General features: G+C 40.8%; 1 protein-coding gene across 3 annotated transcripts in view; it reads right to left on the bottom strand.

The window, feature by feature from the left end:
- Positions 1-20914, bottom strand: part of LOC139537129 (transmembrane protein 164-like) — a 57759-nt gene that overhangs the window by 17169 nt on the left and 19676 nt on the right. For all 3 annotated transcript variants that reach the window (XM_071338069.1, XM_071338070.1, XM_071338068.1), the window contains exons 2-3: positions 8735-8784; positions 6191-6257 (exon numbers count right to left, since the gene is read on the bottom strand). In XM_071338069.1, coding sequence (XP_071194170.1) covers positions 6191-6257; positions 8735-8784 — 117 coding nt within the window. The remainder of the gene's footprint in view (positions 1-6190; positions 6258-8734; positions 8785-20914) is intronic.

Raw genomic sequence — 20914 nt, forward strand, 5'->3', positions numbered from 1 at the left:
AGCATTTATTTGGACTGCAGTCTGAGGTGCGGTTAACTCTAATGAACTTATTCTCTGCAGCAGAGGTAACTCTGGGTCTTCCATTCCGGTGGCTGTCCTCATGAGATCAGTTTCATCATCGCGCTTGATGGTTTTTGCGACTGCACTTGAAACTTTCAAAGTTCTTGAAATATTCTGGATTGACTGACCAGGTCTTAAAGTAATAATGGACTGTCGTTTGCCTTTGCTTATTTGAGCTGCTAAGGAAAGAAATTCAACAAATTTACATTTAACAAGACAGACCTGTTAATTGAAATGCATTCCAGGTGACTACCTCAATAAGCTGGTTGAGAGAATGCCAAGAGTGTGGAAAGCTGTCATCAAAGCAAAGGGTGGCTACTTTGAAGAACCTCAAATATAAAATATATTGTGATTTGTTTAACACTGTTTTGGCTACTACATGATTCAATGTGTGTTATTTCATAGTTTTGATGTCTTCACTATTATTCTACAATGTAGAAAATAGTAAAAATAAAGAAAAACCCTGGAATGAGTAGGTGTCCAAACTTTTGACTGGTACTGTATTTCTCTGCACACTTTCTGTTGAAGCAATGCATCCTTCAACATATATGTACAAATGGAGTACGCATTTGAGAAGAGCCCTCCGTGCTCCGTTTTGCACGGTAGTATGTATTTTGAGAAACACCCAGTGTGTACCTCACTGTGACGACACTCCCACTCTGTCTGCTGTCTCTTTGCTCGTTTTCCTTAATAGGATGTCGGTGGGCGGAGCCGGGGGCATCGTCAGCGAAATGGGACACACCTGGGCTTGGGTGTGTCCCTGGATAAATACACCACTTCCCCATTCATTGAGGAGACTCTCTCCATGCAGACACCCTGTTAGAATTTGGTTGTGTAATTTTTGTGGCAGTTTGGTTTGTTTGCTTTGGCACCTTTCAACACCCCTCATTATCACATTAATGCACGCAACCACTCACTTACACTACTGATTACACACGCCATTGTTAATTGTATTTAGTTTACTTCTGTTAATAAATATATTATGTTATTCCTTATCTCCACGTTGTCTCCCTTTTTGTTACGAACTTCGAGCCGGTTCGTGACACTCACCAAAATTGGACAGGAACCAAGCGACTGAGTAATGAATCTGAGACACCTTCATAACCATCTGACCTGATGGTATTCTAAATCAATAGCATCATGTACAAGTTCAAATCCTCAAACCTACAGGAACTGATCACAACACCACTAAAAACAAATGATAATAATACAGAAAAGGCAGAATTCTTGAGGAAGACAAAATAATCCTTGCATACTGTGTTGTTAGAGCCTGTTCGGGGGCTGGGGCAGCCAACACCATTGAATTTAGTCTTGTGCAAGAGAAACCAAAGCCCTTTTGAGTCGTCAATGGATAAATGTAACAAAATGGGTCTATTAAGGGAACTAGAACAGGCCTAATAAAATCTGGGCTTGGTTTCCATTGCTGATGTGTGAGTAGTAGCAAGAGACACAATTCCAGAGCAGGGAAGGGAAAGTGAAGGGAAAGTGAAATGCAGCAATGAGAAATGCCTGAGGACAGAGTGAAGAGGAAGTGGGGGTTGAGGCAGTTTAACAGCTATTCAGTCAGCAGTAGCCAAGTACAGATACTGTAGGGCTCTGCTTTCACTTTGTCACATTCAATCACATAGTCCGGAAGGCTCATAAAAATTACCTTCTACGTCACCATGGTTACATTGGGTTGAGACAAGTTGATATTTGCTGAGATGCTTTACAGGGTCTGCAATTGTCAACTAGACAGTTACTTTTGGTTGTCCTCTGGACAAAAGGACCGTTGTTAAATTCCTATCCCACAAGTCAAGAAGATCCAGCATATTCTTTGTCCTTAAAATGCTTCTTTCAAATAAATATGGCGCTTTAACCATAAGCAATGCAAGATGTGTTTTTCTGTGTATGTATGCACGCACACAGTACAAAGTACAAAAAGAAACGCAACATTTCAAAGATTTTACTGAGTTACAGTTCATATAAGGAAATCAGTCAATTTAAATAAATGAATTAGGCCCTTATCTATGGATTTCACATGAGTGGGATTACAGATATGCATCTGTTGGTCACAGATCTCGTCATGGTATCTCTGTGCATTCAAATTGCCATCGATAAAATGCAATTGTGTTCGTTGTCAGTAGCTTATGCCTGCCCATACCATAACCCCACCGCAGTCGTGTAAAGTACTTAAGTAAAAATACTTGAAAGTAGTAAACTGGTGAGGGCCCAAAAAGGTGACACTTTTTTTTGTTGCATAGAAACATGCAAAATAATCCCTGCTAGGGGGAAATGCAGGTGTTAACTAATTAAACAAAAGAATATGATCAGTCTCTGTGTGTAAAATAAGTGATTAATTAACCTAACTCACAGCTAAAAAATGTAAAGAAAGCAACCCGATGTTATTTGTTTGCTAGACTTTACTGCAAATGACACTCAAGTCTTGAGAAAGAACAGCACACTAATATTGCAGTTAGCCAAGACAGCCTTTATAATAGAACGCTTGTGACCACACACATCTAAATATTTCACTTGGGAAAAAAACATCTTAAAGTAGAAATAGAATGAATCAAACAGGCATTCCATTTTTGCTCTATTATAGTGGCCACTATAGTAGACGTCGATCAAGTGCACAAGGCTACATGTGTGCAAAAATAACGTTCACTGAGTAAAAAATGTAATATTCCCCCCTCACTCACACGTGTTACTGTCAAGTTCAACACAACAAAAACAATATCTTTGGGCTACACTGCACACTTTCTGCCTGTGAACATCTGTTTTACTGTACAATGTGCCAGCAGAGCATGATACCCTTTGCTGGCATAATTGATCTCTTTCAGGCAGAGAGTACACCTGGCATACCCCTTTTTATCCACTGTATTGAAGAAGTGAGAAAGAGGGAAAGTGTGTGGTATTCCTTCCACCTCTATAGTGGCATCCAGCTTAAGCCAGGCCCAGCTCCAGCTACACTTGATCCCTGAATCCACTTGTTTAACAAGCAACGCCTCACTTTCACCTAATTCTCTCATTCCGAAAATTTATCACATACTGTAGAGGGAAAACATTAGTTCACAGATAGTAGTTAGTTCGTTAGCTAGTTAACGAGTTAACATTTCACACAGATTGCCAGGGTCCAGTAAGCAACTAATGCGTTATAACTTGAGGAACGTCAAAGAGTCGTATAACATTACCAGTTAATACTATAGAGAATTGGTTAAGTTACTAAATGTTAACTCATCTGATGTAACATTAGCTAGCTCACTTTATTAGCCAACTAATTTTCACACTATAAACTCAATTATTTGATCAGTTAAGTTGGCTAATGTTGCTCAACATTTCTCTGGCTAGCTAACGGATAATTCGATCCAGCTAGCAAGATACTGAACAATGCTAACAATCCTTGTTCCACCACACTTTCTCCCTCATTTCAAACTTTCCAAATGCCAGTTGTTTTTTCGGTTACATTTCATGAAGTACGCTTCATCACCTTCTCACCCCAGTCTACGTGGTCAGGCTTCTCACCTACCTCTTCGTTCAGGTGACATTCTGTTGTAAGTTAATTGGCAAACTGCCTTTCCACTCTCCACTGTCTTTCCAGAGCGCGCGCTGATGCTGTAACTAGCAAATTGGTTGTCTTTTCTCTTTTCAGTCATGTGCTGCATTCTGTTGTTGTGTGAACGATTGGGTTTGAGCCTTGGATACAGACAGTGTTGCTCCAAACGCATATCACTTGTTCGCATACAGCGAGTAGTCATCCATTGGAGCGTGCCCCTAACTATCCGTAAAAAAATAAAAAGGTGCCGTCTGCTTTGCTGAATATAAGGAACTTGAAATGATTTATACTTTAACTTTATCTTTTGATACGTAAGTATATTTTAGCAATTACATTTACTTTTGATACTTAAGTATATTTAAAACCAAATACTTTTACTCAAGTAGTATTTTACTGGGTGACTATCACTTTTAATTGAGTCATTTTCTATTAAGGTATCTTTACTTTTACTCAAGTATGACAATTGTGTACTTTTTCTACCACTGCCCCAGCGGCACAACTCTGACATCAGCAAACCGCTCGCCCATACAACATACACGTGGTCTGCGGTTGTGAGGCCGGTTGGACGTACTGCTAAATTCCTTAAAACGATGTTGGAGGCAGCTTATGGTAGAGAAATGAAATTATCTTCCAACAGCTTTGGTGGACATTCCTGCAATTCTATATTTTGTTCAGTGTGATATGCATCATGAAATCTTTGAAACTATGAAGCAGTGACAGTCTGAGTGACTGCAAAGCACACTATTACAGTGAATTTAACTTCTTGTCAATATGGGGGCGCTGTTTCCACTTTGGAAAAAATCGTGCCCAAATTAAACTGCCTCGTACTCTATTCTAGATCGTACAATATGCATATTATTATTACTATTGGATAGAAAACACTAAAGTTTCTAAAACTGTTTGAATTATATCTGTGAGTAAAACAGAACTTATTTTGCAGCAAACTTCCAGATAGGAAGTGAAAAATCTGAAAACGATGCTCTGTTCCAGGGCCTGCCTTGAATTGCCTTATATTTATGGATATGCATGCACTGCATACGCCTTCCACTAGATGTCAACAGGCAGTGGAAGGTGGAATGGGGTGTCTAGCTTGATCTGAGGTCGAACAAGAGCTCTTGGAATGACGTGTCCAGAAATTCCTTTCTCTACCTAGGCGCGGGAAGCACCTCCCTATTGTCTTATGATAAGCGTTCGGTATACACGGATAATATCTCCGGCTTTGTTTTTATTTGATACATATTAGAAAAACATCATAAAGTAGGTTTTTTCAACCGAGTTTCATCAGTTTATTCAACGTTTACAATGGGACTTTGAGTTTTCCGTTCTCTGCGTCGAGAGAAATTGGGAACGTCATCAACATTGGCTAGCCTTGTGGAGCGAATTCGACAGGAGAGAAGGACATTCTAAAACCAAACAACGATTTATTCTGGACAAAGGACTCCTTGTACAAGATTCTGATGGAAGCTCAGCAAAAGTAAGAACAATTTATGATGTTATTTCGTATTTCTGTGGAAAATGTTGAGTCCTATTATTCGCGTTTTGGCGGGCACTGTCTCGCTATAACGTAAGCTGTTTGTTATGGTAAAGTTATTTTAAAAAATCTAACACCGCGGTTGCATTAAGAACTAGTGTATCTTTCATTTGCTGTCCAACATGTATTTTTTAGTAAAGGTTATGATGAGTTCTTTGGTCAGATTAGGTGAGTGTCCAAAATAGCTCCGGACAATTTGGTGAATCGATGCTACATATTCACAATGTATAACCACGGTTTGCAGCTCTAAATATGCACATTTTCGAACAAAACATAAGTGTATTGTATAACCTGATGTTATAAGACTGTCATCTGATGAAGTTGGTCAAGGTTAGTGATTCATTTTATATCTTTTGCTGGTTTTTGCGATCGCTACCTTTTGCTGCTAATAAATGCGTTTGTGTGTTTGGCTATTGTGGTAAGCTAATATAATGCTATATTGTGTTTTTGCTGTAAAACACTTAAAAATCGGAAATATTGGCTGGATTCACAAGATGTTTATCTTTCATTTGCTGTACACCATGTATTTTTCATAAATGTTTTATGATGAGTATTTAGGTATTTCACGTTGCTCTCTAATTATTCTGGCTGCTTTGGTGATATTTTTGATGGTAGCTGCAATGTAAAACTATGATTTATACCTCAAATATGCACATTTTCAAACAAAACATACATTTGTATAACATGTTATAAGACTGTCATCTGATGAAGTTGTTTCTTGGTTAGTGACTAATTTTATCTCTATTTGGTCGGTTTTGTGATAGCTACCTATGCGGTAGAAAAATTGTGAAAATATGCGGTTGAGTCTTTTGCTATTGTGGTTAGCTAATAGAAATACATAGTGTTTTCGCTGTAAAACATTTAAAAAAATCGGAAATGATGGCTGGATTCACAAGATGTTTATCTTTCATTTGCTGTATTGGACTTGTGATTTCATGAAAATTATATTATATCCCTGTCGCGTTAGGCTAGGCTATGCTAGTTAGCTTTTTTGATGAGGATGCTCCCGGATCCGGGATGGGTAGCAATGAAAGGTTAACTGATGCTAGATGATGGTTACTTACCAGTCTAGTGTTGACCACAGGGAAGACGAGGGCCAGTAAAGCACCGTTCAGCATATGGACCTGAAGCCTGTTGACAGAAAGAGCACACATCAGAAAATGTTTTGCATGTCAGCAAAATTCTAAGATACATAACATTTAAAATACAGAAATACAGCTGGTCTGATGCAAAAAGCAGCATCATATGATGCTAAATGCATTATACTGGCTGTATTTCTGTATTTTTAAAGTTAGCTATTTAGAAAACTTAATTGCTGACATCCAAAACATGTTGGGACTAAATCAACAATGGACTAAAGAAACAAATACCAAAAGATGGTTTGAAAAACTCCACTCAAAAATTAAGTTTGCTTAAGTTTGGTGAAGATTGGTGCATATGGCTTGCAGCCATACCATATCATACCATCTGCACTTGTCAGCGTCACAGTGCTAAGCTATAGAAACATGTGCTACACCGGTTTAACACCGGACTGGCGGTTTAATGCAATGACCTTGCATTTGATTGCTGACCATCTTCAGCACGACATATGTGACATGCCATATTCCTGAAGCTTGTGTTACATCACATTCCCTTTCCTCATGGAACTGTAATTAGCCTACATACCAAATCAAATTGTATTTATTTATTTTTCTTCACCTTTATTTAACCCTGTAGGCCAGTGGAGAACAAGTTCTCATTTACAACTGCGATTTGTCACATGCGCCGAATACCACAGGTTTAGACCTTACCGTGAAATGCTTACTTACAAGCCCCTAACCAACAACGCAATTTTAAGAAAGTAGAAAATATTAACGAACAATAAAATAACAATAACTTGTGTAACTGGAGTCGTACAATTTTTTGGGCCTTCCTTTGACACCGCCTAGTATATAGGTCCTGAATGTCAGGAAGCTTGGCCCCAGTGATGTACTAGGCAATACTCACTACTCTCTGTAGCGCCTTACGGTCAGATGCCGAGCAGTTCCCATTCCAGGCGGTGATGCAACCAGTCAGGATGCTCGATGGTGCAGCTGTATAACTTTGAGGATCTGGAGACCCATGCCAAATCTTTTCAGTCTCCTGAGGGGGAAAAGGCATTGTCGTGCCCTCTTCACGACCTTCTTGATGTGTTTGGACCATGGATAGTTCGTTGGTGATGTGATCACCAAGGAACTTGACTCTCAACACGCTCCACTACAGCCCCATCGATGTGAATGGGGGCCATGTTCGGCCCTCCTTTTCCTATAGTTCATGATCATCTTTTGTTCTAAGCAGACTCGTTCAGCTACATTTCAATTATCTTCTGACTGCGTGGCAGAAGGACAAAGCAGGGCCCTGATTGAAACAGGGAGGGTTGTGGAGGTCACCATGGCTGTGCTCCAGCCCCAGTCTTCCTAATGAGAGTAGAGGCCAGAACAGGGCCCAGGTGTCCTGCAGTGATCCCCACTGTGGGTGTCCTCCCCCTGCTATAAGACCCTGACAGAGCATGACATTTGAAACCAGTGCCATGCAAATGTAGTTTCATCATCTGGCGGTCAGGCTGAGGTTCCTTCTCAGGACATTTGATAATCACAGCCGAGGTGTGTAATGTTGCAAATAAGTGTTTTATTTTGCACAGAAACTTAAAAACATAAGTGGACTCTCATTATTGAAGCTCATGTTGAAAAAAAAAAGCTGCCATCATAGGAATCTCATGTTACAGTGTTTTGGCTTCCCCCTGTATGTTAGCTAGGCTAGGGGTTAGGTTTTTGGGTTCAGGGAAGAGTTAGCTGACATGAAAATTAATTAATTAATTACTTACATACTATGCTGTTATTTAAATAATTGTCCTTTGTTATATGCTAGTATGTTTTACTGACACAAACTTGTCTTGTGTGACTTAGTAAAAAAATCTGAGCGTACAGATTTATGAGTCGTTTGGGTGCCACCGCAATATGTGACCTCCTGTGTTTACAATTGGCAGGAATTTAGCTACAGTATGTGGGAATTGCAGGGAGGAACAGAGAATGGTGGCGATATCAGCTATCTAAATTACTTTCTACAACTCCGTTCCCCGGCCCAGTTTCTGCACATCTGCTAACTGTCACACAGATAAGAGGATGTACTTTCTATAAAAAAGGAGAGAGACAGCTCTGTTCTTTGGCCTCCAAACTATTTGAGTAATTGATGAATTGCAACATTTTTGCAAATCTTATAATAAAGTTGCTGTTTGAACAATCTACAGTCTCTCCCCTTTTGGTTAGAATTTCCACCACACATGCTATGTAGTTGCAAAGTAGCTAAAAAGTACTGAGTAGTTGCAAAATAGAAAGTAGTTGAAAAGTTGCTAATTAGCTAAAATTGTCCGTGATGAGATTCGAACCCGCAACCTTTGGGTTGCTAGACGTTCACGTTACACACACACCCATCCTGAAGTAATCTTCACTCTTACGTAACCATACCAAGCATAACATACTAATTTAGGTGTCTCAGATTAACGTTTACTATGTTACTTATAGTCTGTAAGACAAGGCAGCCAGTTAAGGTGGGGTTGAGATTTCATGACAGTGTAGAATGGAGGTACTCACCTAAAGATGACCATGGCTGTTTTACATGGCGGACAGGCCAGCAGGAAGATCTGTGGAAAAATAACGCTCGTCAACAATGTTTTACTGATAGTGTTAAAAACTCCAAACCTTGTCATCTACATGTTGCTGTAGAGCATACTGGATATGCTGTCATGCTACATGAGAGTTATAAAAGCTGCTTCCAAAATGGTCATAGAATGTGCATAGAATGATTTCAGTGACACCCAACATCTACAGGGGGAAGAAAAAATATATATATATAATCTGAGCTGTTCTTGCCATAATATGTACTTGGTCTTTTACCAAATAGGGCTATCTTCTGTATACCACCCCTACCTTGTCACAACACAACTGATTGGCTCAAACGCATTAAGGAAAGAATTTCCACAAATTAATGTTTAACAAGGCACACCTGTTAATTGAGATGCATTCCAGGTGACTACCTCATGAAGCTGGATGAGAGAATGCCAAGAGTGTGCAAAGCTGTCAAGGCCAGCGGTGGTCCCGTGTGGCTCAGTTGGTAGAGCATGGCGCTTGCAACGCCAGGGTTGTGGGTTCATTCCCCACGGGGGGACCAGGATGAATATGTATTAACTTTCCAATTTGTAAGTCGCTCTGGAGAAGAGCGTCTGCTAAATGACTTAAATGTAAATGTAAATGTAAGAAGGCAAAGGGTGGCTACTTTGAAGAATCTCAAATATAAAAAACATTTTGATTTGTTTAACACTTTTTTGGTAACTGCATGATTTCATGTGTAATATCATAGTTTTGATGTCTTCAATATTATTCTACAATGTAGAAAATAGTATATATATATATATATATATATAAAAAAAAGAGAGAAAAATCCTGGAATGAGTAGGTGTCCAAACCTTAGACTGGTATATATATATATATATATAGTACCAGTCTAAGGTTTGGGCAGCCTCATCCGTTTGTGACCGGTGTATAAAATTGAGCACACAGCCATGCAATCTCCATAGACAAACATTGGTAGTAGAATGGCCTTACTGAAGAGCTCAGTGACTTAACGTGGCACCGTCATATGATGCTACTTTTCCAACAAGTCAGTTTGTCAAATTTCTGCCCTGCTAGAGCTTCCCCAGTCAACTGTAAGGGCTGTTATTGTGAAGTGGAAATGTCTAGGAGTAACAACGGCTTAGCCGTGAAGTGGTTGACCACACAAGCTCACAGAGCAGGACCGCTGAAGCACGCAGCACGTAAAACTCATCTGTCCTCGGTTGCAATACTCACTACCGAGTTCCAAACTGCCTCTGGAAACAACGTCAGCACAATAACTGTTCATCCGAAGCTTAATGAAATGGGTTTCCATGGACGTGCAGCCGCACACAAGCTTAAGACCACCACGTGCAATGTGAAGCGTCGGCTGGAGTGGTGTGAAGCTCGCCGCCATTGTCATAAATCACGTTTCACCATCTGGCAGTCCGACGGATGAATCTGGGTTTGGCGGATGCCAGGAGAATGCTACCTGCCTCATACATAGTGCCAACTGTAATGTTTGGTGGAGGAGGAATAATTGTCTGGGGCTGTTTTTCATGGTTCGGGCTGGACCCCTTAACACAACAACATAAAATTACATTCTAGACGATTCTGTTCTTCCAACTGCCCCCATGCACAAAGCGAGGTCCATACAGAAATGGTTTGTCGAGATCAGTATGGAAGAACATGACTGGCCTGCACAGAGCCCTGAGCTCAACCCTATTGAACACCTTTGGGATGAATTGGAACGCCAACTGCGAGCCAGGAAGCGAGTCCCCGCAGCAATGTTCCAACATCTAGAGGAAAGCCTTCCCAGAAGAGTGCAGGCTGTTATCGCAGCAAAGGGGGTACCAATTCCATATTAAACACCCATGCTTTTGAAATTAGATGTTTGACGAGCAGGTGTCTACATACTTTTGGTCATGTAGTGTGTGTACTGGCTTCCTTCATGAGATGCTTTTTGTCCAACTCTAATCATTACAATATCTAATAAGTCAGGGAAGTTCTTACATGACTTATAGTCAAAAGAACATGAACACAGACTTCCAAGCAAAAATACTGTGACGTAAATGGTTGAGAAGTAACTCGGCAGTAAGATTGTTATTGCACCCACTCAAACATGAGTCATTTAACCTGTAACCCGAGACGATAGAATTACACGTAGAACTGACTTATACGACCTCTGTGTCTGAGATCTGCAGTACTGTCCTGTCTCAATCTGTTGATCGCAGGTTGACTGAGGAAGACGAGGAGCCTATTGAAGGCCAGGCTGCCGCTAGTGAACTAGTCCTACATGGAGAGGAAAGACCCTGCATATTGTAACCCTAGTTTTTGTTTTATTTTCCTCCAGTGAAATGAAGTGGGCAGATGAGGACCATCTGTCCTTAAACACATTTGCTGACAGAGCCAGAGAAGGAACAGGCTAATTACAGCCTGTGGGCTGAGGAGGAGGAGGAGCAGGAGGACCTCTCCCAGCCAGTTTGTCAGCAGGAGTAAGATCCCACGTGACGTGAGACACAAGTGGAACAGGATCTGATTTGGAATGTTAAGTAATGGGATGACATCAGCACCTCCTTCCACTCTGCTCCATTCTAATGTGTTGTAAGTAGGCTGAGACAACCACAAGAAAAACAGCATCTATCCACCAGCTCCCACTAGGGCTGGGCGGTATGCTGTATTTTACAATATACTGGTATTGATGCACGAACCGGTTCTGGTTTTTACGTTACATTCTATAACGTTATTTTGAACAATAATACCAGTGATGGTGTAGACATAAATCAGTAGGTTGTTTGTGCAACAGTATCTTCTAAATGAAAGAGGAATACGTGAAGCATGAATATATTAGCTACATGAAGTAGCTAAGAGAAGACATTCAATGTAGCCAAAGATGATAGGGTCCCCTAAAAAACACAACACCTTGGTTCCTACCCTGTCACAACAAAAACTATTGCCATTTTCTTGCATTGTCATGTCAAATATCACCTTATTCAAAGTGCCCACTATTATATCCTAACTATAGAATTAGAATAATCATTATATGTACATGATTCCAACAGTTCACCCAAGTGTTGCGCTCTAAATCGCAAGTCAAATCCCAATTGCAAAATTTTGTTAAAAATAAGGCCTAGTTTGCTGGCCCATATCATGCAGCCCCGCATGGCATAAAATACCAACAAATACCGTCAAAATGTTTTAAAATACTGTGATATGATATTTCCGCCATATCGCCCAGCCCTAGCTCCCATGTGTAATGGCTGCAGAATCGATTTTAATTGCTTCATCTCAGAGTGAGAATGATAGATAAAGTGAACACTTAAACCCTTCTAAACTGCAATTCACTGCATAGGCTACTAACTCAAAGTAGATGCCCTCTAAAATATTTTTCACTCCCTGAAGCATTTCAAAAACACATCCAGACAAACACTTCCTGTGGCAGAGAGGTGGACACTGGGCAGGCAACTCTGTGGCTGGAGCAGGATGAGTGTGTAAAGCGGCCTATCCTTCCTGAGGGACAAAACTTCTTCCTGTCTGACTGTGGAGCAGTGAGGAGCATGGGAGCACAGGGTTCAGGGGGCGAGCGCTGGCCTTGACAGAACAAGATAACCATGAGAATGACACATCTGCCTGAATGACACAATGTCCTCTGAGCATTACAAAACAGAAACACTACTAGCAGTCTAGCACAACACTCACTAATATGAAGTAGGGTTTAATATTTTCCCGGTATTTTACAGATGTTCCAAGCCGATAAATCATTTCTCCCCTAGATAACCCGGTATTTCAGGCAAAAACCGGAAGTGTCATTCAAAAGCATATAAATAGGCCTATGTCTGGATTTGATTAGAGCTTTGATCAAAAATTTAAGTCACAATGTTACAAGTATAGGCTAACGAATATTCTTTTAAATATAATAGGGCCTAATTGTGTAATTAGTAGGCTGATGCATATACACACACCTTTCATAATATTTCCCCTAATGTTAGACTACCTCCTCTTTCTCTATTGATGCTTCATTCCTTCCTCGCTTTCAACAGTTAAATTAAATACGTTTAGTTGTCCTTGTCTTGATCATTCTCATGACATCGTTGAATAATATAAAACTAGAATTAGATGCAGAAGGCTTTCACTTCTCTTCACGAAGATTGAATGGTTACGGGTCTGAATAAATAACTGCTATAGCCTACCACCATCGCACGTTCGCTCTTCTTTCAAACTAGATGTGACTTTTATTGGCTGCTGTATTTAACATTCAGGCAAACAAAAGCTTGAGTCTCTCTTCGAATAGTCTATAAGTAATGCAAAAAAATCATGTCCAGCAAGCTATTCTAGTCTAGCTTTTCCGGCATGGGACTCCAAGAGCTAAGGAGCGGTTTGTAAGGAGAGAGGCCAGCGGAGCAAAGGCGAGTGCGTATTGTGCAAGAGAAAGAGGCTTTAAGTTAAAAGCTTATTATGCATAACCAATCATTAATTAGCTAAATATAATTGTTTGTCTATTAAAATAACATCAAATCGATCAGAAATACAGTGTAGACATTGTTAATATTGTAAATGACTATTGTAGCTGGAAATGGCAGATTTTTTATGGAATATCTACATAGGCGTACAAGAGGCCCATTATCAGCAACCATCACTCCTGTGTTCCAATGGCACGTTGTGTTAGCTAATCCAAGTTTATCATTTTAAAAAAGGCTAATTGATCATTAGAAAACCCTTTTGCAAATATGTTAGTACATCTGAAAACTGTTGTTCTGATTAAAGAAGCAATAAAAAAACGGGCCTTCTTTAGAATAGTTGAGTATCTGGAGCATCAGCATTTGTGGGTTCGATTACAGGCTCAAAATGGCCTGAAACAAATATCTTTCTTCTGAAACTCGTCAGTCTATTCTTGTTCTGAGAAATGAAGGCTATTCCATGCGAGAAATTTGCAAGAAACTGAAGATCTCTTACAACGCTGTATACTACTCCCTTCACAGAACAGTGCAAACTGGCTCTAACCAGAATAGAAGGAGTGGGAGGCCCTGGTGCACAACTGAGCAAGAGGACAAGTACATTAGTGTCTAGCTTGAGAAACAGACACCTCACAAGTCCTCAACTGGCAGCTTCATTAAATAGTACCCGCAAAACCCCAGTCAACGTCAAACATTGAAGAGGCGACTCCGGGATGCGGGCCTTCTAGGTAGTTGCAAAGAAAAAGCCATCTCTCAGACTGGCCAATAAATATAAAAAATTAAGATGGGAAAAAGAACACAGATATTGGACAGAGGAAGATTGGGTTAAAAAGTGTTATGGACAGACAAATCTAAGTTTGAGGTGTTCGGATCACAAAGAACATTTGTGAGACGCAGAAAAAAAGATGCTGGAGGAGTGCTTTACGCCATCTGTCAAGCATGGTGGAGGGAATGTGATGGTCTGGGGGTGCTTTGGTGGTGGTAAAGTGGAAGACTTGTACAGGGTAAAAGCGATCTGAAGGAAGGCTATCATTCCAGTTTGCAACGCCATGCCATACCCTGTGGACGGCGCTTAATTGGAGCCAATTTCCTCCCACAACAGGACAATGACCCAAAGCACAGCTCCAAATTATGCAAGAACTATTTAGGGAAGAAGCAGTCAGCTGGTATTCTGTCTATAACGGAGTGGCCAACACAGTCACCGGATCTCAAACCTATTGAGCTGTTGTGGGAGCAGCTTGACCGTATGGTACCATCAAGCTAATCCAATTTGTGGGAGGTGCTTCAGGAAGCATGGGGTGAAATCTCTTCGATTACTTCAACAAATTGACAACTAGAATGCCAAAGTTCTGCAAGGCTGTAATTGCTGCAAATGGAGGATTCTTTGACAAAAGCAAAGTTTGAAGGACATTATTTACAACCTGGTCAACATCTTGACTATATTTCCTAGTAATTTCATGCATGCATGTGTATATACATGCACATACATGTATATACATAGAGAACTTGATTATCTATTTTGGATGCAATTTGAATGGAGTTGCCGTGGAGAGAAAGACAGAACTTGCAAGTGCACTGATTTAAAGCAATACTATTCGAGTGATAGGCTGTTTTAAAACTCTGCAGCTGCAATAAAAAATGTGTTCTATTTTTTTTTTTTTTTTTTTTTTTTTATTTAACCTTTATTTAACCAGGTAGGCAAATTGAGAACACGTTCTCATTTACAATTGCGACCTGGCCAAGATAAAGCAAAGCAGTTCGACACATACAACAACACATAGTTACACATGGAGTAAAACAAACATATAGTCAATAATACAGTGAAAAAAAAATAAGTCTATATACAATGTGAGCAAGTGAGGTGAGATAAGGGAGGTGAAGGCAAACAAATATATGTATAAATAAATAAAATAAATAAATAAAAATATAAAAGGCCATGGAGGTGAACTGAACACAACACAGCAAGTAAAATAAAACTAAAAAAAAACCCTGGAATGGTTGGTTTGCAGCGGAAGAAAGTGCAAAGTAGAGACAGAAAATAATGGGGTGCAAAGGAGCAAAATAAATTAATAAAATAAATACAGTAGGTAAAGAGGTAGTTGTTTGGGCTAAATTGTAGATGGGTTATGTACAGGTGCAGTAATCTATGAGCTGCTCTGACAGCTGGTGCTTAAAGCTAGTGAGGGAGATAGGTGTTTCCAATTTCAGAGATTTTTGTAGTTCGTTCCAGTCATTGGCAGCAGAGAACTGGAAGGAGAGGCGTCCAAAGGAAGAATTGGTTTTGGGGGTGACTAGAGAGATATACCTGCTGGAGCGCGTGCTACAGATAGGTGCTGCTATGGTGACCAGCGAGCAGAGATAAGGGGGGACTTTACCTAGCAGGGTCTTGTAGATGACCTGGAACCAGTGGGTTTGGCGACGAGTATGAAGCGAGGGCCAGCCAACGAGAGTGTACAGGTCGCAGTGGTGGGTAGTATATGGGGCTTTGGTGACAAAACGGATGGCACTGTGATAGACTGCATCCAATTTATTGAGTAGGGTTTTGGAGGCTATTTTGTAAATGACATCACCGAAGTCGAGGATTGGTAGGATGGTCAGTTTTACAAGGGTATGTTTGGCAGCATGAGTAAAGGATGCTTTGTTGCGGAATAGGAAGCCAATTCTAGATTTGACTTTGGATTGGAGATGTTTGATGTGAGTCTGGAAGGAGAGTTTACAGTCTAACCAGACACCTAGGTATTTGTAGTTGTCCACATATTCTAAGTCAGAACCGTCCAAAGGTCCAACCGTCCAAAGGCATTCTGTCTATTCACTATTTAAAAAATAAGGTGACCTCTGAAAGCCAGATGGAGATGGGTAAATTAGACACGCATTCTGTCTTTATATTAATGTAGCACAGACAATGCTGCAGAAAATGTAGGCCTACCTGTCACAAGAAAAAAAGTTTCCATGAGATAGATGACAGGTCTACATCATTGTGAACTGCGCTCCATACTGAGATGGGCCGTCTCTCCCCACACTGAGCGATGATGATTCATCATGCAGAGGTCATAGTGAAGCCAGATTTAGACATAGCATATCATTTAACAGTTCCCTTTCAAGCCATGCTGTTCAGTCATTTATCCCGGGAAAAGGGAGAAGTTTTGGGCGGTAAATTGCCATTCAACCCTAATATGAAGGCACGCTCACACAAGTGCAATGACAAATATTTGCAAACTGGTAATATAATATTCATATGACCTTTTCTTTTAGGCTCCATCATTGAGCTTTTTATGTAATTTAAATTAGAGAACGACCGATATTGGCATTTTCTAGTTTTTAGGCCCTTCTCTATTAGCTTCGCAAATAGTCCCTCTACATAGCAAAACTGATGATATGCCAGCCGCCACCTGAGCCACGAGCACTGCACAATGCCGAGGAATGTTTAGCTGGGAAAAATCATAAGCTAGCTCATTCTCCAACATAAAAGTGCCGTATTGAGAAATTGATGAATTTACAGTGACCAAAAATCAATCTCCTGTTGCAACTATTAGTTTAATTAACTAATATTAAGGCTCGTGTTGACGTGCCCGACATGCATGCATTAAGCTAGCTAAGCAGATAGCTATGTGACCTGTTTGCAAAGATTCCGATAACCAACCCTTTCATCTGTGGTGTTAGCTAGCTAGCTGTATTAGCTACTATGCTAGCTGGCAGGCTAGATAAACATGGTGCTAAGATATCAGATAGGAGCTAACAGCTAACGTAGATAGCTAACATTAGCAGGTCATCATTTTGAAAATGCACCATTTTCAGCAATGAGCCATCTGACTTGCGGTGTAACCACCGAGTTTCTAAACCTCTTTGGTGTAACGTAAGCTATGTACTGATCTGATCAGCTGCAACCGTGTCCATACAGTAAAATTGACAGTTGATAGTCGGGTTCGATGATTGTCGTAACAAGGAAAGGAGGAAGCGTTTTAAAATGCCTGAATAAAATGGTTGGCAATAGGTTTAGCTACCTAAGAATCTACCTGCATGTTTATAGATCAAGAAAGCTGTAGAGCAGCGTGTGTGTGTGCATTCTTACTTCTCAAACTATGGGCAGATTTGAGTCAGACAGAATGTGCATTGTCGCTTCATCTTTTTTCCTACTCTTGCTGTCGTTGTTATATTACGCACATTCATGGCTTGGTAGCATATGTCATCGCCATTCACTAGTTATCGTAGTAGCAATAAACCGCAGCTAGCAAGTAATATGAGCCACGGAGAGACATTTGAAAGGGAGTGGAGTTACAGCCTCACTCTATCCAATCGTAGCAGTAGGATCAAGTTACAACCTGCCAATTTCTTGACAGATAGCTGAACTAGCCAACGGAGTAGTTATGAATTTTGTCCTGGCAGCTGTGTTGTTTAGAGATGCGTCCTGACAGCTGAAAAAAAATACTATATATAGTAGTTTCATAAGCATCCGTGATCACAAATTACTTTAGGTGGGAACATTTGCATCGAATATACAGTCGAAGTCGGAAGTTTAAAAAACACTTAAGGTTGGAGTCATTAAAACTTGTTTTTCAACCAATCCACAAATTTCTTGTTAACAAACTATAGTTTTGGCAAGTCGGTTAGGACAACTACTTTGTGCATGACAAGTCATTTTTCCAACAATTGTTTGCAGACAGATAATTGACAATTTGAGTCAATTGGAGGTGTACCTGTGGATGTATTTCAAGGCCTACCTTCAAACTCTGTGCCTCTTTGCATGACATCATGGGAAAATCCAAAGAAATCAGCCAAGACCTCAGGAAGAAAAATTGTCGACCTCCACAAGTCTGGTTCATCATTGGGAGCAAATTCCACATGCCTGAAGGTACCACGTTCATCTGTACGAACAATTGTACGCAAGTATAAACACCATGGGACCATGCAGCCATCATACCGCTCAGGAAGGAGACGGGTTCTGTCTCCTAGAGATGAACATACTTGTGTGAAAAGTGCAAATCAATCCCAGAACAACAGCAAAGGACCTTGTGAAGATGCTGGAGGAAACAGGTACAAAAGTATCTATATCCACAGTAAAACAAGTCCTATATCGACATAACCTGAAAGGCCACTCTGCAAGGAAGAAGCCACTGCTCCAAAACTGCCATAAAAAGCCAGACTACGGTTTGCAACTGCACATGGGGACAAAGATCGTACTTTTTGGAGAATTGTCCTCTGGTCTGATGAAACAAAAATTAGAACTGTTTGGCCATAATGACCATCGTTATGTTTGAAGGAAAAAGGGGGAGGCTTGCAAGCCGAAGAACTCCATCCCAAACGTGAAGCATGGCGGTGGCAGCATCATGTTGTGGGGGTGCTTTGATGCAGGAGGGACTGGTGCACTTCATAAAATAGATGGCTTCATCAGAAGGAAAGTTCTGTGGATATATTGAAGCAACATCAAGACATCAGTCAGGAAGTTAAAGCTTGGTCGCAAATGGGTCTTCCAAATGGACAATGACTCCAAGCATACTTCCAAAGTTGTGGCAAAATGGCTTAAGGACAACAAAGTCAAGGAATTGGAGTGGCCATCACAAAGCCCTGACCTCAATCCTATAGAAAATGTGTGTGCAGAACTGAAAAAGCGTGTGCGTGCAAGGAGGCCTACAAACCTGACTCAGTTACACCAGCTCTGTCAGCAGGAATGGGCCAAAATTCACCCAACTTATTGTGGGAGCTTGAGGAAGGCTGCCCGAAACATTTGACCCAAGTTAAACAATTTAAAGGCAATGCTACCATATACTAATTGAGTGTATGTAAACTTCTGACCCACTGGGAATGTGATGAAAGAAATAAAAGCTTAAATAAATCATTCTCTCTACTATTATTCTGACATTTGATATTCTTAAAATAAAGTGGTGATCCTAACTGACCTAAGACATACATTCTTACTAGGATTAAATGTCAGGAACTGTGAAAAACTGAGTTTAAATGTATTTGGCTAGGGTGTATGTAAACTTCCGACTAACAGTGTTATTTTATATTCTCAAACTAACAGCAGTGCCTAAATGATGTCCTTCTATACAGGTGTGGCATGCTTCTATGCAAATGTTGTTGCTCAGTAGGCTAATATCAAACCAAATGTTATGTCACATGCGCCAAATACAACAGGTCCTTAGCTTAGTGATGAGCTTTAGATGGCAATATGGCATTGAACGCTGAGCTGTAGTCAATGAAGAGCATTCTCAAGTAGGTGTTCCTTTTGTCCAGGTGGGAAAGGGCAGTGTAGAGTGCAGAGATTGCATCATCTGTGGATCTGTTGAGGCGGTATGCAAATTGGAGTGGGTCTAGGGTTTCTGGGATAATGGTGTTGATGTGAGCCATGACCAGCCTTGCAAAGCACTTCATGGCTACAGACGTTAGTGCTACGGGGCGGTAGTCATTTAGGCAGGTTACCTTAGTGTTCTTGAGCACAGGGACTATGGTGGTCTGCTTGAAACATGTTGGTATTACAGTTTTTTATATTTTTATTTTTTTCACCTTTATTTAACCAGGTAGGCTAGTTGAGAACAAGTTCTCATTTACAACTGCGACCTGGCCAAGATAAAGCATAGTAGTGTGAACAGACAACAGAGTTACACATGGAGTAAACAATAAACAAGTCAATAACACAGTAGGGGGAAAAAATGAGTCTACATACATTGTGTGCAAAAGGCATGAGGAGGTAGGCAATAAATAGGCCATAGGAGCGAATAATTACAATTTAGCAGATTAACACTGGAGTGATAAATCAGATTTAGACTTGCCAATTGGTCAGTGAATGCTCGGAGTACAGGTCCAGGTAATTTGTCTGGCCCTGCGGCCTTGTGAATGTTGACCTGTTTAAAAGGTCTTACTCACGTCGGCTATGGAGAACGTGATCACAATCGTCTGGAACAGCTGGTGCATGCTTCAGTGTTGCTTGCCTCGAAGCGCGCATAGAAGTCATTTAGCTCGACTGGTAGGCTCCTGTCACTGGGCAGCTCGCAGCTGTGCTTCCCTTTGTAGTCCGTAATAGTTTGCAAGCCCTTCCACATTTGACGAGCGTCGGAGCCGGTGTAATAGGATTCAATCTTAGTCCTATATTGATGCTTTGCCTGTTTGATGGTTCATCTGAGGGCATAGCGGGATTTCCAATAAGCTTCCGGGTTAGCGTCCCTCTCCTTGAAAGCGGCAGCTCTACCCTTTAGCTCAGTGCGGATGTTGCCTGTAATCCATGGCTTCTGGTTGGGGTATGTACGTACGGTCACTGTGGGGAAGACGTCGTCGATGCAATTATTGATGAAGCCAGTGACTGTTGTGGTGTACTCCGCAATGCCATTGGAAGAATCCTGGAACATATTCAAGTCTCTGCTAGCAAAACAATCCTGTAGCTCAGCATCTGCGTCATCTGACCACTTCCGTATTGAGCGAGTCACTGGTACTTCCTGTTGTAGTTTTTGCTTGTAAGCAGGAAATCAGCAGGATAGAGTTATGGTTCGATTTGCCAAAAGGAGGACGAGGGAGAGCTTTGTACGTGTCTCTGTGTGTGGAGTAAAGGTGGTATAGAGTTGTTTCCCCCCCTCTGGTTGCACATGTGACATGCTGGTAGAAATGAGGTAAAACGGATTTAAGATTCCCAGCATTAATGTCCCCGGCCACTAGGAGCGGCATCTCTGGATGAGCATTTTCTTTGCTTATGGCCTTACACAGCTTGTTGAGTGCGGTCTTAGTGCCAGCATTGGTTTGT

Source organism: Salvelinus alpinus, chromosome 13 (genome assembly GCF_045679555.1).
Source record: "Salvelinus alpinus chromosome 13, SLU_Salpinus.1, whole genome shotgun sequence".
Taxonomy (NCBI): Eukaryota; Metazoa; Chordata; class Actinopteri; order Salmoniformes; family Salmonidae; genus Salvelinus; species Salvelinus alpinus.